General features: G+C 36.4%; 1 protein-coding gene across 1 annotated transcript; it reads left to right on the forward strand.

Annotated features, from left to right (window-relative positions):
- Positions 1-876: 876 nt before the first annotated feature.
- Positions 877-20,386, forward strand: LOC140142626 (uncharacterized). Its single transcript, XM_072164630.1, has 7 exons — positions 877-1,050; positions 5,643-5,740; positions 7,533-7,652; positions 12,046-12,102; positions 12,590-12,709; positions 16,079-16,159; positions 19,703-20,386. The coding sequence occupies exons 1-6, from the start codon at positions 1,040-1,042 to the stop codon at positions 16,156-16,158; spliced, it is 486 nt and encodes a 161-aa protein (XP_072020731.1). The 5' UTR covers positions 877-1,039; the 3' UTR covers position 16,159; positions 19,703-20,386.
- The last annotated feature ends 2,730 nt before the right edge of the window (positions 20,387-23,116 follow it).

Consider the following 23,116-nt stretch of genomic DNA (forward strand, 5'->3'; position numbering starts at 1 on the left):
CAGCCGCGTTAAATAACATTATGTTAAAATATTTGCAGTAGGTTTTAATGTTATGAAAACGTTTTATACCTTTTATATTTCTGACAACCTTTTATAACCTTTTGCGAATTTATGTCGAACACGTTTTGGATTTGCTGGCACATAAAGTTACTAATTTGCATGATTTCAACATGATTTTCTGCTATCAGGTTTTGCAAAAAGCGTTCTTTTTTATGGTAAATGAAATACATTATCTCTCAATTTGTCCTAATTCTCAGCAAAGTTTTTTTTTAATATTTGGTAATAAATAAGTATAATACCAATACCTCAAAGTTGGCCCCCACATCAAGGCAGTGTTGGTCTCAAGCATCTCCGCAGCTTATAAAAATACCAAATAAACTCCAATATTGAGAGACGTGAAATTATAACATACATTTGCAATAGGGTAAGTCACCATTCGGTACCGTATATTGGTGGATTTAGTGCTGCAATGAAGATCTAGTATAGTAAGCGTCCCACTTACCCCACTGTCCCACTTACCCTACATATGGTACTCATGGTACTGGGGTAGTTTCAACTTGCAGCGATTTTGCCTAAATTGGTGGCAAATTGTTGGTCTTGACATAAGATTCAAGAAACAGTAGTACCATGGTGCTAAAGAACTGACCTGAAATTGAATGCCCTTCTGATATCAAATAATTTTGATTATTTGAAATCTCGATCTTGCCCCCACCCACCCCCACCAACATCTTGCATACGACATTGACACACACACCCACACATCACAGGCACAACATACCGCAAAGGATCATGGGACCAGCTGCGGAATAACAATACTCAATAGCCTACATTCCCTGTCTACATTGCAATTCAAACTATTATGACGTGGATGTGATAATCTCCGTGTCTCGCCCCGCCCACTTACTCTTATTCAAAACCAAAGCTTCTTTGCAGTTCAGATATATAATATTGTTACAACTTTTCTCTAGTGTAAGAAGCTTGCTTAAGATACATACGTGCCCGTCCTCTGTTCGCCGTGTAAGACGAAGTTGTTTTCACCATGAAGACCAGGTAAGTCCAATTTCACTGATTATGTACATTTCGTACTTTTGTCACCAGTATTAGGATAATATCGGGATAATATTAATTTAGGGCCTACTTTCTGTATGATAAATGTAGCTGGGATGAAAAGCCGACGATCAATTGAATATTTTGACCTTTCGTATTGAAGATACGGATTTTTTACCCCAAAACACAAAAAAATAGGTCTTTTGGGGAAAAATGTATATATTCAATATGAAAGGTCAACATTTTCAATTGATCGTCGGCTTAATATACATAGGTACGGCGTAGGGGAGAGCGGGGAGTGTTCGCCCTATTTTTTTCTGACCAGCCTAGCAATGTCAATTTTAAGGTTAGGGATGACCTGATTAGCCCATGTGAAAGCCCTATGTCTTAGCTATATACGACCACAATCCCAGAACTATAGGCCTTACAATAGCAACAGGATAGAGCAAACAAAAAGTTTTGCAAAGTGGCGAACTTGCCCCATATTGGGGCAGGTTCGCCCATATGGTGGGGTAAGTTCACCCTAATCACAAAAAAGGTTTAAACATCGCCTAACAATAACATATTCAATGCAAACATTTAGCAAGAGTATAAAGGGCATTCATTTTCTTCTGGGGAATCACTAAATTTGTTGCAGGGGTCGGGTCAGGGTAAAATGTAGGGGTCCAAAGTTAGCTTTAACGTATCGTGTTTACAACTTCAGGGGGATTATTGATTAGGACATAAACGGTGGTATGAATAATACTGATACCACATAACTTTAAAAAACATGCTTTTCAGCAGTTTTACCTTGTTTAATGGTATAATTATCAATATTTTGCATAATACGCTGATGGGGCAGGTCCGCCCTGCAGCTTGGGGTAAGTCCGCCCGGGGAAGATATAGGGCGAACATGCCCCATCCTCAAAAGGGCGAACGTGCCCTTGAACACATTTTGTATTTTCTTTAGGGTATGCAAAATACAAATCGAATAAGGAGTTTATAACTGCATTAAATCTTTGACAAATCCCATATGTTCCCAATACAGATTTCCATTAAAACCATCTGTATTTATGTATCAATGATAATACAACATTATTAATGCAAGAAAAAACTACGTTTTGGTGTAATTTTTTTGTTTTGGCTGCAGTTCGTTGAACACGTCCCTATATGTCGCGTAGCTAATATGAGAAGTTTATAATGACCTATGTCACCTAATTTTGCCATCACCAAATCCCCCGATAGCCCTAGTGCTCAGAAACAAGGGGTGGGCGAACCTGCCCCTAGGGCGAACACTCCCCGCTCTCCCCTATATAGGACTGGCAAGCGAGTCTAAGCTACATACACTTCAAGTAGGCCTATATCATTAGATTTAGAAAGTTTACTTCGAGGACTGTTAAATTTCTACAATTTAAAAATATCAAATTTTAATATCATTGTCATAAAATTTGTATTATATCGCGAATTTAAAAAAAATCAAAATTATTTGATATCAGAAGGACATTCCTTGTATTCAGAATTCAATTCGATGTGTCTGATGTGCTCTCATTTACTCGAGAACTCTAGCTTCGAATTTGCACACGATAGTTACGCGAATCCGACTGGACTTTGAATGCAATTGTCTCTAGCCTAGAATGTGAAGCTATCGGTGAGCTGGACTTCTCGAGCAAGCTCTCATGTCCCACAAAAAATACAAACGTTACAGTTACAGTAGCAATAACTGATACTAAGTACCTTAAAGGGATGGGGGTATGAACGTTTGGACATTGGAGCACATCGGATATATCGAATTGCATTCTGAATACGAAGAATGTCCTTCTAATATCAAATAATTTTGATTTTTTTGTATTTCGCAATGTAATAGTACATTTTATGGCAAATGATTAAAATTGATATTTTGATATTTAACAGTACTCGAAGTAAACTTTATAAATCTGATGATTTATACTTAAAGTGTATGTAGGTGGGATGAAAAGCCGACGATCAATTGAACATTTTGACCTTTCGTATTGAAGATACGGATTTTTTCTCTCAAAACACCAAAAAAATTAGGTCTTTGGGGGAAAAATCCATATCTTCAATTTGAAAGGTCAAAATGTTCAATTGATCGTCGGCTTTTTCTCCCAGCAACCATGGCTACATACACTTTTAAGTGTATGTAGATTTCGAGGACTGTTATAGGCCTATATCAAAAATGTGAAAAATATCAAATTTTAATAATTTGTCGTAAAATTTATATTATATCGTGAATTTCAAAAAATTATAATTATTTGATATCAGAAAGACATTCTTCGTATTCAGAATGCAATTCGATATGTCTGATGTGCTCTCATGTCCCACAAAAATACTGTCAAAACGCTCATTCCAGATCCCTTAATTTTACGGTCTAGCCAAGAATTTGCTCACCGATAGCATGGAAATATAGTTTTTTAGTAGGCTAGAGACCATAGTCTTCGCTGAAGCATGACACTGTAAAGCAATTTTATAGTCGATTTGGTTTATGTTCAACAAGCAAATATCTAGCGGATGAAAGTAATTTTTAGGGCTGTGCAATAATTATGAGCCCCTCCCTAAATTTCCAAATGGCTCGCTAAATATCTTTGCCCCCCCCTTGCACGTGCCAAATTTTTGGAATCCCAATTTGCAAACCATAAATGGTACATGTAATGTTGTGAGCGCAGCGCGAGCAGGAACATTTGCATATTTAAGCATTTTCGTACAGTTTTCCCAGAGAAGCCTTTTTAGAGCGTTTTATTTAAAAGGCGCACAGTGTCATCGTCCCGATATCTTCATGGCAGAAATCGCCATGGTAGGTTGAATCCACCGCCACGCATGGCCATTTTGCTCCGACCTGTTTAATACGGTAGTTTTGAGACGCATATAATGGGCCGAAGGACATCTGACTAAGGCTACTGACAATTGCCCGGTGACTGACCTCGCTTTTAGACTACCCACGATTGGCCTATACACTGCGCTATATAATTCGGCCCATATAAAATCAGAATTATTGTCAGTTTTTGAGTTCAAGACGCAAGCTTCTTTCTCAAGACGCAAGCTAACGACTATCATATCTGTTCAACACATATATTCAAATGCAAGGAACCACATCTGGTTTCTTTAGACGAAATCATTTACGGGAGATATTCATCATTTTCTACCCCGGTATCCAAAGATTTTCGTCTGAATATCAAAATCGTGCATAACACATTCACGTGTATCGATCCCGGTATTGATTTTAGTGTCTCTGTTGTACCAGAGAAGATGATAAAAGAGGAGGTCGCTCGCTGCCCACATCAAATAAATAATGTGTGCATCCGCCTATTGATGGAAACAATGATCTAATCCGATTGATCAACTAATACGATAAGTGGCTTTGCGAGTCACGACTGTCTAGCTCTAAACGACGCATGCCCGGATATCCGTAAACTGCCGCAAATATTCAAATAGTTATCATTTAAATTTGTTTTCCTTTGACCTTATATTAATTTGACTGGAAAATTAATTATGCTTGACTTTCCATAACTTAACAATTTTTTGATTTTTTTAATGGGAGTTATATAATGCTTTTTCACTCGTTTAAAAATCATGGTCACCCTGGTTAGTATTATTTTTTGTTAACAAAAAAAGCATGATTTGACTGCAAAATTGGGACTTTAACGATGTACTTCCGTGTGTGGAATATTTTCTCCACCAGAGAGAACTACCAAATCAGACGAGCGTGTGGCGGATGAACAGATTACCACAAAGGAAGTTTCAAGTGGTGTTTTAAGTACCCCAAACAAAGAAAAGTGAATAGAGGTTAACTGTGGGTAATCGGATTATATGTTCGAGCGATCTCCTCTTTTCTCATCTTCTCTGGTTGTACCAAGTAATTATTGGCGATTACCAGGCGATGTCGGTGTGAGGCGCCCCAAGAATGTGTGCCAAAATTCCCCCCCCCCCCCCCTTGGCTTGCCAAAAACTGCCCCCCCCCTTCGGCTCGACAAAAATTTCTCCCCCCCAATTTTACCCTCCTTCAGGGCTCATAATTATCGCACAAAAAGTTAGCAATGCAGAAGTCTTGAATCACTGCTACAACGCATTATATCCATTTGCTGATTTTAACAATTTATCATCTGGAGCAAAAAGGCAAAGTAAATGAAATAACAAATAAAAACTTATCCGACACAAGCCGGATTATCCTGATTATATTAGGCTTACTTCATGCAAGGTTATAGAAATAAAAACTTATCCGACATAGGCTGGATTTATATCATGCTTTATATTAAAACAACCACATGCGATTAAAATTGTTTGTGGTAATCACTCGGCGATATAAAATACCTGGATAAAAGCATTTTTATGGTTTATCTTATGACGATCAAAAACTATCAGGGCTGTCGAGTGCAGGACCGTTGGAACACGCTTTTCAATACGGAATAAATGCTCACCTCATCGTGACATCATCTAAGGAGCAAAGTTCATTTCCCATTGAAAAGGCGTTATCCGACGGATCTGCAGTCGACCATTCTCTGGTATGCACCAGCACAAATTACGTCACTGATTTCTGGAACTCATTTTACTGGTTAAGAATTACTTAATTATACCAACTACTTTTGTTGTTGTTATGTTTCTAGTTTGAAGATCTCCTTGTTGCTTGCTTTAGTTGCCATGGCAACAGCTGTGCCACTTCTAGAAGAGGAGGAACGCTTGTTGCATGAATTACTTTCGAAACGTAAGTGCGAATAACAATAAAATGTACTTCTATCATGTCTATAGAGAGCAATTGCGAAAAGAGTGATAATCCTGTCTCAATCCGTCCTCAGAAAAGATATCTTACACTTCTCAAAATGCCTTTTCTCCCATTTCAATTTTCTGTACTGATTTGCTATCTAGGCCTACTGTCTGTTCAATTATCTTAGATTCTTGTATTTTTAAGATATTTGAAAAAATAAAAAATTGTGCTCAAAGTCATCAGAGAAAAGTGTTATTTAGCACAGCCTTAAACCCAACTTAATTTATACTTTTCAAATTCCAAAGTTCCAATTTAAAACCCCATTTCTTTTCAATTTTGCCTAATTTTAGGCAGTTAATTGGGTCCAAGGGTTCGCGACCTTTTCACAAATCGAGTGGGATGGTCCATTCTCAACTTAAAGGGGAATTTCGTGATCCACCGCCTCATCCCCCCACTTTTCTCAAAAGTTGAGATTTTTATATCACTGGAAACCTCTGGCTACATAATGTTTATGTACAAAATATTTCTTGCAGATTAATTCGTTTAGCAAAGATATCGTGAAATTTGAATTTCGTTCTGGTGCACCAGAACGAAATTACAACGTATTGTCTATGGAGCAGTGTAATACACATAATCATGCATAACTCGCAAACGCAATATCGGAATCAACTGACATTTTGGGAATATGCTTTTTTCGTGGATATGTACTGAAAAATGTCATAAAAAGAGGATGCTAGGATCACGAAATACTCCTTTAAGGCATAAACTCTATCGAATTTTGAAAAAATCTGTCCACCAATCTGTCCTGCCATTTCAACTGGTTTCATCGATACAATGTAAATTGAGTTTTGTTTAAATTAATAATACCATCATTCCTTCCCAAGAATATCAGCATTCGCTTGACATTTTCAGATACAGTGACTTTAGAGAATTGTTTTCTGTAACCTAAGTAATTGTTTTAAATAAAAATAAGTAAATAAATAAAATCTTCACATTTTTATAATAACGTAATGTTTCAATAGTGGGTTTTCAACAACACGCATTACTGGCACAATAGTTCCTGATGCGGATGGTCGAATAAATACTATTTCATCGCATCTAATTTTTATGACATTGGTCCCCATTCCACTAAATGGATTGATTCAAAAAAGTTTATGGTATACCCGACGTTCTACAGCTTTTTATAAAAATATCGCGGGAAAAAAATGAAATTGAAAAGAAATGAGGTTTCAAATTGAACTTTGGAATTTGAAAAGTATAAATCACGTTGGGTCTAAGGCTGTGCTAACACTTTTCTTTGATGACTTTGACAACAATTTTTTTTTTCAAATATCCTAAAAATACAAGAATCTAAGCTAATTGAACAGACAGTAGTGCAACATAATGAGTTGATAGCGACGAAATGTAGCCTACGTACCCGGAACAGAGCACATCCAGATCTTGCAAATTATGTTTATTTCATGTTGAAAAGGATTCTGGGAAGGGTATGATATCTTCTTTGATCCGTCCTGGTCATGCTGGTGCTGATCCATTTTAGCCCCCAAAGTGCAATTTTCAGTTTTGCGCCATATTTCATCACTTAAGTTTCAATAGCGCGCATTTCTACCATAAACTTATTATGTCGCCAAAAGGTGCTGAATTCACTATACTTCAAGAATTGTTTTCTAACCCCACCCCCCCATGTCAAAAAAGAAATCTACACCACTGCCCCCCCCGCTCCCCGGGCATAATAGGCAACTTGAATATGAAAACACATCTCTATGCAAATTAAACTATTTTGTATTCCATCCAGGTGCTACTTGTGCAATTGTTGAGGGTCGCTGGGGAGAACAGGTGTGTAATGCTGAACAGAGAGCCAGAAAATGTTACTGCAAAGATAATGAAGCAACCTACACTCCACGGTGCTTTTGTCGTAAGTATGCATTAGGCCTATACAGGGTATACCAGGGCATGACCATGCTGATACGTAAAAAAAAATCACAAATCTTGCACTAGAAGACTGAATTTCACGCCCAAGTTTAACACCACAATTAAAAAGAATACAGTATTTAGCTGAAATACTAATCTTTCTAAGCATGTAAATTAATTCCGTCGACAACGAATGAAACACTTCCCTAAAACTAGTTGAAGCAAAACATTAATCAATGATATTTTTAGGGAGTAATTTTCCAAACCACAATAGCTCTAAGCCATTGTGTGTGTCCAAAACCATACTATTTTTGTATACGCGGTACAGTAAAATGGCTTTTGCTTTTACCGATTATCCTCCCATGTTAATCCAGATGACAAAATGTTAATTTAAAGTCTCATTGCAACTGAATTTTAATTTTTACTTTTCGGACTTGGCTTTGAGTAATGGTGACACATACCATGTTTACAGTAAAATGAAAATTATATTCCAGACACCGTCAAAATGTCAAACTTTTTATTTTTTTGTATTGTTTTTAAATAATTAACTGCAGTTCATTTATTCAACCTCATAACAGGATCATACTTAAAAAATTTATGATGAATGAACAGACGTTCATTAAATATTGAAAAAAAACCTAAAATTACTCATGCCTGATTTGCATAATAATATCATAAATACATAATTAGCTGTAATTACCTAATTTGCATAATTAATTACTTTTTGTGTATTTTTTGTTATCAATTGAAAGAACTTTGTATACATATGTGTGCAAAAAAAACCGCACCTTTATATCATGTACGGTTTTCTATTGGCATCAATTTTGCATATTAATTAGCTGAACTTAGTCATTTTTGAGATTTAATTTGTCTGCAGATTGGCCGAAATTGCTAAAATAGTATATTTGGTTAATTTATTATAATTATTCAATGATAGATTTTTAATTTTGTTTTCTGTAACGAAGTCAGGAAAGATATGCATTTAACATGTGATATTTAAATTAACGCTGCTTTTTCAAGCAAGCGTCCAAATATACCTTCAAAATCTTAAAATGTGCCAATTTTGTCATTACAGCCATTTGTGGCAGGATTTCATTCCATCTACGAGCATCATTAAATTGACACTACGTCACAATGCATTGACCGATTTCAATTCTGTTTTTTGATTTTTGATGCTTTAATAAAGCTCAATAATGTAGGAACATTAAATAACATGTTTCTGCTGCGATTATTTTTGAGGTGATATGCCTACTCAAAGTGAAGGGGTCAACGGTCAAATGCACTTTCCCCTATCAACGTTCAAAATTACAACGCAATACAATGTAGGACAAATGTGTGAGAAAGTATTGCAAAAAAGAAGCAAAACCCAACCAAAATGGAACATACATACATCAGAGGGCCTGCTTGGAAAGCAGTGTTTGTCATTGAAGTTGTTACCCTCAATAAAGAGACAAAAAGGCTACCAATAACAAGAAGATTCAGCAGGGTTTTTTACTATACAGGCATGTGCTATATTCATGCTTAATACATATATACATAGAGGCCCTATATATAATATATAGTAAGCTTACCCTATCAGAACAAAGTCAATAAAATATCCTCTTTTTATAATCACAGTCCCTGATTACAACTACGTTGTAACCTAATGTGCAGTCTACAAGCATGTTTGTATCTTCATCATGATAAATAAAACACCATAATTTGCTCTAAAATACAGTACATTTCCAAATGCAAATCCTGGTGTTAACTGCATACATGCCACATGGGCAAATTTGAAAATGATGAGTCATTATCTAGACATGTGACCAGTTATTGATACAGTTTTGATACACTACAAAAGGTCAGTTTATGAAAGCCCAATTTGATACACTTTTGATATACCTCTAGCCACCCAAAATAAACTAAGTCCAATTTAATACGCTTTTGATACACTGTAGGCAGCCAGAATTTGACTAAGTCCAATTTGATACACTTTTGATATACATCTAGCACCAAAAATGAACTAAGTTAATTTTGATACACTTTACATACACTAAAAAACTGCAAAGTCCAATTTGATACACTTTTGATACACCAAAAGCATGGCCAAAATTATCTAAGTTCAAATTCGATACACTTTTGATACATTTTTGATACAGTTAGGTGGTATTTGATACAGTTTTGATACCCCATATTTTCAGTTGATACATTTTCAATACACCCTTTGTATATCAAAACTGTATCAAATTGCCGTTTGATACAGATTTAATACACTTTGAAACACTTTTGATACACTTCTTGCTGTATAGAATTTCTGCTAGGGGGGGTTAAGCGATTTTTGGCACGCATTCATGGGGCGCCTTTTTAATAAAACGCTCTAAAAAGGGCTTATGAAATCATTACGGAAACACACATCTAGACCATTTTAGGTTTGCAATTTGGGATCCCAAAAATTTGGCATGTTCAAGGGGGGGCAAAAGAATTTTTGGCGGGACGAGAGGGGGGCAAGTGATGTTTGGCGGGTCGAAAGGGGGGGCAAGCGATTTTGGCGAGCCGTTCGGAAATTTTACCCCCTGGGGGCTCATAATTATTGCACAGCCCCTAATGGGTTTTTTTCTGACATTTACTGAAGAAAAAAAATGAAAATTAATATTGGCCGAGAAAATAAATTTGAAGGCCTTGTACAGCTCACAATTTTGCTTATATTTCAACACCGAATTCGATCGGTTCCAGTGCCGAGTATAATTATTTTTTTTTTTTTAATGATAAACCACTGAGTAGCCTAAGCCTTGTAACAAAAGGCAGCCTGACTGAGTGTATGTGGATTTCCAGACTATAGGATTTGAATTTGGCATAAGTTTCGGTGGGTTAAACTAAAGCCAAGAATTCTCCGCGTTGCGGAAATTCCGCGAAAATCGCGGAATTCGGAGGTAAAGCGGAAAACGCATTTCTGAGAAAAAAATAAAAAAATAAGCAAAAATGACCTAGAAAAAGACAAAAAATACAATTGAAAAGAAATAAATAAAATACTAAATGAAATGGGTCTTCAAAATTCATCAAAATAAAGTAAAATCCATCAAAGGTTTACCGTGCAACGCCTGTCCTATACCTCCCATTGCAGCCATGATACCCAATCACCCATCCCAACTTTGCAACATCGCAATGATAGTCACATCGATTCTTGTGAAATTTTATTATGTCAGAAATGTGCTAAAATTACAAAGCGGAGAAAAGCGGAATTTAGCATTTGTAAAGCAGAAAATTCTTGCCTTTAGGTTAAACATTGTCCTATTAAAAACAAACAAATTTGGAAAATATTTCATGAGTTCGTTACACGAGTAATGGCTATGATTCAGCATACTACAGCTCAACTTACCATACTTTGCCTAACCAGACAGTCCATTCCAAAATTGTTACTACACCTTTACATTTCATCGAATCTCTTTTTGATGTCTGTCATTTTGAACATCATACTTGAAAGATGTATGCTATGTAGAAACTTTATTTTGCAATTTCATAATTTGCATATTATTAGCATATTTGCAAGAAAAAACATGAAAATCAATAAATACCTATATTTTCACAATTTCAATATTTTATTAGAAATTAAGCATGTAGGCCGTTTGTTATGACTTGAAGAATGAAACTGTAAGACAGATTTTGATATTTTTGCTTATTTTTCCTTTTTTGCCCCAAAATGTGTAAAAATCACAATTTTTTGGATGACCTATATTTTCTTTGAATATTTATCAAATTTCTTAATTTAGGTATAATACAGTGCAAAAAAAGATGTCAAAAAAATCTGTTAAAACAGATTTCCAATAAATTGTTCCATTTTCATTTTTGGGTTAAATACTCAATTGTAGGCAAAGTACGGTAAGTTGAGCTGTAGTATTTTGGTTTCTGTGACACACCTAAAATTGGTCCAAAATTAGCCAAATGCATGTGTCAAACGTTTTAATATTCAATTGTGATCTTGCAAAGTATACAATCTTTATGCAATACTGGGGATATGCATTATTTTGGTGATTTTCTTTAATGACGGGACACTAACAAATAAACCAAACATTTTTGTCTAGAGTGTAAGCAATGAGCATTCACGAGTAACATGCTCATCTATGAGTACACAGTTCTTTAACCAAATATGCTTCTTCATGCGTAAAATGAACTTTGAGTGTGGGGTACAAAAAATTATACTCCACAACTTGAGGTCAGCGTGTGAGCTTTGCTTGTTGAACCCAGCAAACAGTCAACGTTTTACAGAAAGGTATAAATGTCGGGTTATATATATAAAGGGTGTAAAAACGTTTTATTAACATTCATAAAACATTTTTGTGTTTGCTGAGGAATGGAGGTTATTGAACTTTGCCACTTGTATGTGACCATTGATCTTTGAACTTTGAACTTGTCTTTTACAGCTCCACCTCCCGAAGCCAAACGAGATGACGAATTGATGCAGGAATTACTTTCGAAACGTAAGTGCGTAAACAAAAATAAATGTAGTTCTATTCGCGTAGAAGTAGTGATGTAACAGAATTAATTACCATTAGATAAAGACAATTTTGGAATGTATTGCCCTGCACTAGACATAGGTCCTACGCTGTAAGGGTCATTCAGAAAGCGCTCCGAGAAAATGGGGGTCATTATGTGTGGGAACCCTAAACATTAGGTGATATTGGCCGTAAAAAATCAAAAGCTAAATTTGCTACAACAATGTTAAGTTTGCTCAAAATGCGCAACAAAAAAAAACTTGCGGATTTGGTGTAATTTTTTGTAAAACAATAGGATCATTTGGTGTTAGCTGATGAAAAAAGGGGGTCATTGGGTGGCAGATTTGCAGAACAAAGGGCGTGCCAATATATGCGAGTGCCCCCTCCCCTCCCCCCTCCTCCGCGGGTATTGGGCAACTTGAATCTGAAAACACATCTCCATGCAAATGAAACTGTTTTATACTCCATCCAGGTGCTACTTGTGCAATTGTTGAGGGTCGCTGGGGAGAACAGGTGTGTAATGCTGAACAGAGAGCCAGAAAGTGTCACTGCAAAGATAATGAAGCGACCTACACTCCACGGTGCTTTTGTCGTAAGTATGCATTATTCCTATAGGGTATACCAGGGTCCTAGACTGCTCTGCATTCCCCCTTTTTTGATAAACAATTCATACCTTTCCATGCATAAAACGTAATACATCTCCAGTGACTGCCCTGCTCATGGATGGCCGAGCTATTGGATAAGAACAGGATTGATTTTCCATGGTCAGAGGGAGGGGATGATAAATTAAAGTGGTCTACTACAGTAGACTACTAGGGTCCTGGCCATGCCGACACTAACAAAGATTAGTAAGTGGAATAGTGTAGAACAAGACCTATTTCTTGAAGAAAGTGCGTGAAAAGCAGAAATCAGCCCTGTTTCACACTATTCCACTTATTCTTTGGAAATTGTCATCTGTGTAAAGATCTTATACGCATTCTCACAGATTTCTTGTGCTGTGTGCCAATTATTAGGCTGTGAATGTTGTCCAGGAAGCTGTTCAATATCAGTGCAATTTGCTGTTATCTCAGTTGCACAACTGCTTGGTTAGTTTACTGAAATGTGTTTTAAGTAGATTTTGGTTAATTTTGATGCACAGGGTTTTAAGGTATGACCTTGTGAAAAATTATAAGTTTCTCTATAAGTGTATTATCGAGGGAGGGGGCATGGAAGATTGGGTCGAGCCATTTTTGGCCAAATTTTTAATTTGCAATTTCAAGTATATCTTTATCCAGAGTTGAGATGGAGAATTTCTTTTTACTAATCAGTTGAGCTAAATAATTTCTATTTGTGTCACTGGTGGCCAATATTTTTTTTCAAAAAACAACAACTTCCATGCTGCCCGTGCATGGAAATAATTATGATGGTGTCATACATACAGCCTGAGATGAAGAGGACAGCCGATTAAGAACCCTTGTAGCACCTTTTTTTCTGAATTTATACTCGATCGCTTTTGCAGAAAAGCGATTCTCACGCATGCTCAGTGTTTACTTACATTTCCAGAGCGTCGAGCCGATCAATCGATTACCCAGGGGGGCCACTGATCATTGACCAGGGGTATCATGCGTGGCCAAAGATTCAATTAGTAAAAAGGGTCTTTTTTCATGATCAGGCACTGTACTTAAGTATCGTGAATAGGGTATCTAAAACAAGGAAATTTGAGAAAAGGGGTATACCTTGTACAATAAATCAGTGTTTAGGGTCCTTGGACAAATGTAGTATGTAATAAAGATTAAAAATTATGAACTTTTGAATTTGTGTTTTCCCAGTTATCATAAAGGGTTTATATGCTGGTTTCATACTACCCTGCCGCTTGCCGCTGAGCGGCGTGGCGCACGCGTATTACAGACAAACGGACACAATCAAGGCTTGTCATTGGTTGAAACGCCCTGCCGCTTGCCGCAGCGGCAAGCGGCAGGAAAGTATGCTGGAGGCTTTAGAGTCAACATACTATGACTGATTTACTTGCTTCTAATGGGGGCAAAAATAATGTCAATACTTATTTAGGGTATGTCATACTTGTTTAGGGGTGCATTTTCAGACCTCGTAAATACTTGTTTAGGGTGCTATTTGAAACTTCGTGGCCACGCATGATACCCCCTTCTCAATAACCAGTGCCCCCCCGGGATCGATTCAAATCGCCGAGGCAAAAACGACGCCGCTTTTGCAAGTTGAAGAAATCTCAAATCCCAGCGATATTGCCTGACAGGTGAATGCGTCAACCAATCATATACAATCTACTGGATCTATTTTTTTGCTAATTAATTTACCTTTCTCATTATCAACTTTTGATGATGATTTAATTCAAAACAATAATTATTGACAGCAATTGACGTTTTAAAAATGCATGTTGTGGCATTTAGAATATTTTAATTGTCGTCTGCAATCGCTATCGCCGTGAGAAGTATAAATGTAAAAGCGACGAGCGACTCATCGCAAAATTCGGCGATTGCCCATCGCTTTCCAAAAGCGTTTTATCGTGATCGCTCGGCGATCGAGTATAAATTCGGCTACCTCTAACATGCTCATCTGTCAGTACATAGTTCTTTAACACAATTAAGCTTTTACATGCATAGAATGACCTTTGAACTGTTGAGTGTTGGGTACAAAAACTCATACTCCACAACTTGAGGTCAGCGTAGACTAAATCCGTCAGTCTCCTAACCTATACGCACGGCCGCTTCTCTGTGCCTATTCGCGGCCGAACAGGATTATGGGTAAAAACGAACAGGATTGTGGCAGGGAACTTCTATTATTATCGGGAATTGCCTGTCACACATGATCGCACACAAGGTCGTAGGCAATTGGTCGGACCAGGGATCGATACAAAGGGATGGGCATCCTAGTATTACGTAACAAACCGGAAGATGTAGTTTAAGTCTAGACAATAGGCGGATTAGCGGCCTTTTTGTCTTCGACATGATTTTATTCACGTGTCCTTATACTTTAGTACACAAATATATAAGTTAACATGTTTACAATATTAAAATTATATTTTGAATAATTATATTCTGTAGTAAATCGATCAAATGAAGGTGATTGTTTAGGTATTATATGCTTGATATAATTAAACTGTCTGACCAGCTAGTATTCTCCTCCGCCGTCAGTGTGATTCCAGACATTCCACGTACCATGTTGAGAAGGTGGAGGAGACTAAAGCTGTATTAACGAACACGCATGCGTTCAAAATGATGTAGTTTAAGTCGAACAATAGAGTGACGTAGTTTCCGGCATTGTTCCTATGCACTTTCACCCTCCTGGTCGGACCTCATCTGCCCAGAACATATTGACCCACGTCAGCATCCCGCCGCGCCATATCCTTCCTGACATGCTTAGTAGCCAAGTCCGTAGAAGAGTGGATCCACACACTATGTACACAAATATACATTTGGCCACATTTTATTATACGATTAATACGAATTTATTAAACATGGTAACAAATATTCTCTAGCAAATCGGTTATAGATGGAACTGGTAGGCATATTATAAATTCGGGATTTTAAATATCTTCCTGACCAGCCAGATCTGCGCATGGTCAAAGACGAGTATCGGACTGGCTTAGTCTCCACATCAGCCAGTTTGGTTCCGCCCCTCCACAGGGAGCGTAACCCCTCTCCCCATCGATTGTGACCTATTATCCCCGACATTGCCCTTATGAACTCACATCCGCCTGATTGTGGGTAAAGTAGGACGCCGCCGCGATAGGGCCTGACGGAGGTAGGCTAAGGTCAGCGTTTGTTGAACGCGCAGTTGAACCCAGAAAACACAACGTTAAACACTAGGTTTAAATGTCGGGAAAAGGTATAAAAACGTTTTAATAAAATTAACATTCATAAAACATTTTTTTATTGGGAATTGAAATGTGCCATTCGGAATAGACCATTGAATTGATTTCTTTGAACTTTGAACTTGTCTCTGACAGCTCCACCTCCCGAAGCCAAACGAGATGACGAATTGTTGATGAATCTCCGCGATTTAGTGGAAAAACTGATCCAGGAATGAGGTAAGAGTATATCACTAGGATCCACAACATGCTCATCTATCAGTGTAGAGTTCTTTAACTCCAATACATTTACACATTCCGATGACCTTTGACAATTTGGGTACAAAAACTATGACTCTGCATGCAACTGGAGGTCAAATTTTGCATCATGATTTTTTAATTGAGGTTATTGAACTATGCCATTGGGATGAGGCCATTGTGATCCAAAGTGTATGAAGTTTCTTTAAACACACTCTAAATCGCGATTTATCACTGTTTATATTACGTATTTTTTAAACAATCTTAAACTTTTTAAATCGGTGCTGCTATAATACGCTCCCTTCTAATAATTGTTTAAAAGTTTAAGCAATTATTGTTGAAACCTCAAGACGGATTATAAGCTTTATACCATGCACAACAAGTTTAACCCTTAAACAGTAGCACGGGTTAAAAGGTTTAATCCATTAGGCTGCGATCACATAGTACGTATACTCGGCCTGATCGAATGATTATTATGTGCCAGCAGTAGATAGCTACTCCAGCAGTGCCTATATGTAGATAGCTACTTCATCAATGCCCATATCAGCAGTAGATAGTTACCTCATCCGACAATACCCATATGAGCAGTAGATACCTACTTCATGTCATGAATGATCAGAAGTAGATAGTTACTCTATGCCATATCAGCACACTGCAAAAACAAGTGTTTATTTTTAAACACCATATTGTGTTTATCAGAGCAACACTTAATAAACACATAATTCATGTTAATGGTCTAACACTAATGTTCATAAATTAACACTTGGTGTTATATTACAAACACTAATGTTTGTAATATAACACCAAGTGTTAAATTTATGAACATTAGTGTTAGAACCATTAACATTAGTGTTAGCCCATTAACATGAATTATGTGTTTATTAAGTGTTGCTCTGATAAACACAATATGGTGTTTAAATATAACACTTGTTTTTGCAGTGCAGTAGGTATATAGCTACTTCATCAATGGCTACGCTACTAGTTGCTTCCCATTTATTTGAAAAGTTCTGAGCAAGTGTACATTATAATAGCTTTTTTTGCAGCAGTGCTGCATTAATTCTGAATTGGCTGGGTGTTACTATACTGAAATTTTCGAATGTGAAAGGCATTTTGTACCACTGAAGTTTTTCGTACACATCGATAGCTTTATTAATATAAAGATTGACTTTTGTAGAATTTTGGTTGTGTATCCATTGATTTTATATGCGATTTCATTGAAAGAAGTGTTTTTTAATGCAATGATTTTCAACAACACACTCAACCTGGGCTCCTTGCACGAGGAATATTAGCTACAAGCATTAGCTGAGCATGCGTCCTGTCAATTTCTACTCTCACACCCCTGATTTAGCATAGGGATTGGGCTCGTTTGCATATGCATGAGTTCGTTGAGTTGGTCGTAGCGTCCTTGGAGATAGTACATTTCTAGTAAAATGGTATAGATGAGTTTATAGTCAAAATGCGTGATGTATTTTAACAGTTTAAACGTAGGCCTATGTTTTTGTAAATGTGCATAATTTCCAATCACGTCGCAGATGGCAACTATCACAGCACAAGTAATAATTTATCCTAGTGTATTGCCCCGGTAGAATACCTTGCATATGCCATAGACAAATTTTGATAACTTGGTTGGTAGACAGAGATGACGTCAGTGGTACTGATTTTGGTTTAGATCTGAAACCATATTATACCTCAGGTTTAGATTGAGAAAGTATAGGCCTACATATCAAGTAATTATCTGGTGGGAATTGTTTTATTGTTGTATTAATTGTGGTATACTGAACCCGACAACCACATTTGAAGAAAATAATTATATTAACTATGATTAATTTTATCATGGGCTATATTTTTGCCGGCGGAGGAATATGGATTTAGCCTGGGGAGTTAGCTTTCAAAAACTGTATCACATGTCATTACATGTGGATGGGATGGGTGAAGTTTCGTGTTACCAAAGTATGGTGTGTTACCATTACAACAACAACTTACTTATTTACATAGTACATCCAATCACAGCGTGCTGATCTGTCTAAAGTAATAAACAAAGGTTGTTCAGTCGCACAGTAACAGTGCATGCACGTCATTAGAGGCGCTGTAGTTTAATATGGATATGCAAACGAGATGGCCGGTGACCGTGACTCAACTGTAAATGATTATTCTTCGGGACACCTTGACGGATTTTCCCGCAATTGACACACCGTGCTGTAAGCATGGTAAAGTGAACCTGTAAAATGTACCAAATGCAGTTTTTGATATTGCGGTACATGTCAGCTATTTTATGCAATTTTCGGCCTACAGTTTGTTTAGGACTTCTGTGTTGTGGACCATACTATTTTGTTTTTACGAAAGTGATAATTTCTCCATCATTTTGTTTCAAGTTGCTTTATTTATTACTAAATAGCCTATTCGGTCTGGGTATTAAATTGATAGGCCTAATGGCGCTGTGTAAAGGACCATGCGGTTATAAGTTGAGACTCCCAAAAGACTGACGGCGTGACATTTTTCTTGAACAAATGAAATGATAATGATATTTTCAAAATGAATACTTACACCCCTCATAGGGGTCTATGTAAAACAGTCAATTATCAGAATTGCAAGTGTAGTCTAAAAGTGACAAAGAGATATTGTATTCTCTGGTTTGGAATGAGTATTTATGACTGAAAGCAGTTTAAGCAGCTAATTAGCACTAATTAAACCTTTTGAATAAATAATTAGGTCTGTTAATGAAGTAAATTTTGATCACCCTGTATACATAGAAGCAAACATCGCACCCAAAATAAAGTATATTTCTGGTTGGCTTTTTCAATTCAAGCTCTGTTTGATTTTGTGGTCCTCAGATTGAGAAAATATTCCTGAAAAGAAAAATATACCACATGTTCCTTAAAACACTGTATATCGTCTAGTACACCCTGAATATTGATTTCGAATTTTGGTCAGTTTAATCTCTGTTCTTAATGCTTTCCAGAAATAGGCCTACCTGTAATTGGTTCATAAAATGATATAACTATTCATCGCAAAATTGAAAACAATGGCCATACCCGATGTCAGTCAATGGTATATCCAAACCACAATATGAACCTGAAGACTCGTCATCAGACTTAGACACTATCCATGCTATCAATGAGGAATTGCTATTACCCCATACCACAGTATTATGTTTATAATCATTCCTAGGCCTTATTAAAGGCTCAGATGCATACAACTTTTAACTCATTTATGTTAAGTACAAACTTGAGAATATGTTCTTCATTTTAAGTAAATGTCATCATATGTTATTAAGTATACCAAGAAATGAACTAAGTACTCAGCATATAAATTAATTTGTGCCCTCATTGTGGGTTTTAAGACAAAATAAAATAAAGGAAACAAACATCATTCTCCTTTTTACAGTGTCGTTTCTAAAAGCTCATTTTTAAGCGAAAGGTCCTCTCAGTGAATGTGAAATCCAACATTTTTTTCTTCATTCACTGCGCCGTCTTTTTTAAAGACATTTCTTGTTTAAATATCCTTTTCCCTCTTATTTCTTTTCAGATGTAGATGAATGAAGAATGGAACCACACTGACGACAGAAAGACTACTGTACTAACGATACGGACTGATTATGTTACTAATTTATACCATATACCTTCAGACAGCAAAGAAAGATTTATCTTTATTCACATATGCTGGATATATCGGTTTTCAACTTTTTAGATTAGACGTACGCAGGCCTACCTCAAATTGTCAACAATGTTGCGGTCAAGTGTCTAAAAGGTCATACTTGAGGTCAACTTTTGAACTAAGCTTCTTGAGTAGGGCTATTGAACGTTGCACTCTAGATCATTTGACTCAGTTTTTGTTCAGTTTTTCATAATTTAACACAAAATTTAGCATAAAAAACTCGTTACAAAGATGTACGAAAAAAATATCGCGAACCGGCCGCTTGTAACTAGTTTTATATTTGCTATGTTGTTGAGAAACCTTTTAACAATAATATTGAGGTGAAAGTTGCTTTTAAACATGTTAAACGTTTGTATAAATTTTATTTTTCAAAACTTCAAGGTTCTCTTTAAGTTTACACATTAAACAAGTCTTCTTTTTTACTATATCAGGGAATCGTACTGCCTTATTTTTTATTAATCAGTTTATCTTTCCAAGTAAGTACTCGTAATTTATAATTATATTATAAAATATGTAAACACTTTGGAAAGATATTTGTGATAATAATAACTGTAATTATATAATACACTTTTGCCTCTCGTCTCATTTATTTTGTGGTCTGCCAGGTTTATAGGCCAAATAAAACATTTCTGTGGAACTCTAAATTGTATGGCAAATTATTAAAAATTTATATTTTTGAAATTGTATAAATATAATGGTACTAGATTTCGCGGTTCTCGGGTTGGGTGGTTCTTGTGACTATCTCTAATTACCCAACACCCGTTACCCATATGTGATGCGATCAAGCAAAATCAGTCGGAACTCGCAAATATTGATTTTGAGATAGCCAAACAAAAGGTAATATTTACACAGCCGTGACGTTAGTCACGGCTGTGTCTTTTTTCTTACAGGTTCTTTACCTAGCCGGGACACCGGCTAGGTCTTGTGATGCTATCGGATCTTTCTTCTTTCTGGCAACAAATTTCAAAATGCTTCTTCTCCTACATGTTACATCCTACAGTGACGTCACTTGCACATATCCATCGGCTATATCCAGTGTCTATAGGATATTCACAAATTTGGGGTCAAAGGTCATTAAGGGGTCATTTCTGGTAAAAAACCAAATATCTTCAAAATGCTTCTTCTGCCACAAATTACATAGTACGATGATGTCACTTACACATATGCATCGGCTATATCCAGTGCCTATAAATTATTCACAGAATTTGGGTCAAAGGTCATTAAGGGGTCATTTCCGGTCTGAAAGCTAAAAATATTTAAAAAATCACTGTTTTTACAAATAACATAGCAGAGTGTTGTCATTAGCACACATGCATTGCTACTAATCAGGGTCTTTAGGGTGTCTACAGTTTTGGGGTCAAAGGTCATCAAAGGGTCGCTTCCGGTCAAAAACCAAATATCATCAAATATGTTCAATTTTTTTTTATCTCAAAACGTAAACAGACCAGAGTTACGAAAACTTCATGTATGCATTAGTGTTACCCGATGTATGCACGGTATTTTTATTTTTTGGTCAAAGGTCATTTACACGTCATTTCCGGTTTTAAGCTAAATAACTTCAAGAATTTTTATCTCTATAATTAAGCATAGTAAATTTTTTTTTTTAAACTGTAACAATGCATTTTTGTGGTGTATATGAGGTTTTTTTTATATTGGGGTCAAAAGGTCATTAAGGAGGTCAAAACGTCAAATTTGCAAAAAATGTTTAAAATTACGGAAAATTAGCTGTATCTCAGCCTATGGAAGACGGATAAAGCCCCTACATGCTACAGTGATGCAACATTAATGGTGTGAGATGTTTTGAATTTGGATCAAAGGTCATTAAGGGGTCATTTCCGGTTAAAATCTAAAAATCTTCAAAAATTCATATCTGCCACATGTAACATAGTACGCTAATGTCACTTGCACAGGAATGATCCCTATGACATCCGAAACATAGGCCTACTAAAAATATTTGTGACCCCAAAGGTCAAAGTTTAGGGGCCAAAGGTCAAATTTTAAAATTAGTCCAATCGAGCTCAAATTTTACAGGAATGATCCTTACGGCATTCTAAACATGTTAAAAATATTAATGACCCCAAAGGTCAAAGTTTAGGGTCAAGGTTAAATTTTAAAATTGGTCCACTTGAGCTCAAATTCAACAGGAATGATTCTTACGGCATTCTAAACATGTTAAAAATATTTATGACCCCAAAGGTTAAGGGTCAAAGGTCAAATTTTAAAATTGGTCCAATCAAGCTCAAATTCAACAGGAATGATTCTTACAACATTCTTAACATGTTGAAAATAGTTTAAAATTATGATAATATGTCCTCCCATAGAACTGCATGTTAAATGGCCAAAATAACCAGTGGGGTTCTTTCCCGTTACCTTGTTATTTCAACTTAAAATGGACATCAACCCTTGCTGTCCAGTTATTACTAATATTATTTCAACATTTTGAATAAAGAATAACAACATTTGACGTAAATCGTACATTTAAGGCTTTAAGGTAGTTTTATCGGACCGTCATTTGACTCCAAATCTGTGACAACAGCATAGACATGGTACACGTCGCGGCAAACTTAAAAGAGAGAGAGAGAGAGAGTTATACAAGATTCACAGTGTCAAGACATGAGTAATTAAACCCACATGCAATCACGTTACCCGTCTGGGGTAAACCGTGCACTGAGTATGATCGGAGAGGGAGCAAAACGTTTGCAGCTTCATATAGGCCCAGACTTTGATTTGAATTTGATGCAATAATTAAAAACAGGATGACAAGACGCATTTAAAAAAATTAAATATAAAGTGTTCGCTCATAGATTTAAAGATTTATGGTTCCCCAAGCTGGGGTGTGGGGTGTGTGTGGGAGGGGGGGTCCCTGGTCATTAAATTGAAAAGGAAACTGAAAAATAGTGCCTAATTATTGTATGTCTGGATTCTGGTTTATGTCGTAATGCTAACATTTTTGTTTATACTTCTATAGCACATGTATGATGATGATGATGATGATGATGATGATGATGATGACGATGATGATGATGATGATGATGATGATGATGATGATGATGATGATGATGATGATGATATCATCATCATCATCATCATAGGCTGGGCTAAATAAAAAATCTCAAAAACAAGCGGAAGAATTATTATTTGTATCAGGAAAGTCAAATTATTACAGAAAACATGCAACCTCTTCAGTGGTGTAGCCATGATTTTTTGCGCGGGGGGGTGATTTTGAAAAAGTGAAATTATGAATTTTCTTGACCAGGAAAGTATAAACAGGCCGGATATGAAGAA

Source organism: Amphiura filiformis, chromosome 20 (genome assembly GCF_039555335.1).
Source record: "Amphiura filiformis chromosome 20, Afil_fr2py, whole genome shotgun sequence".
Lineage (NCBI taxonomy): Eukaryota > Metazoa > Echinodermata > Ophiuroidea > Amphilepidida > Amphiuridae > Amphiura > Amphiura filiformis.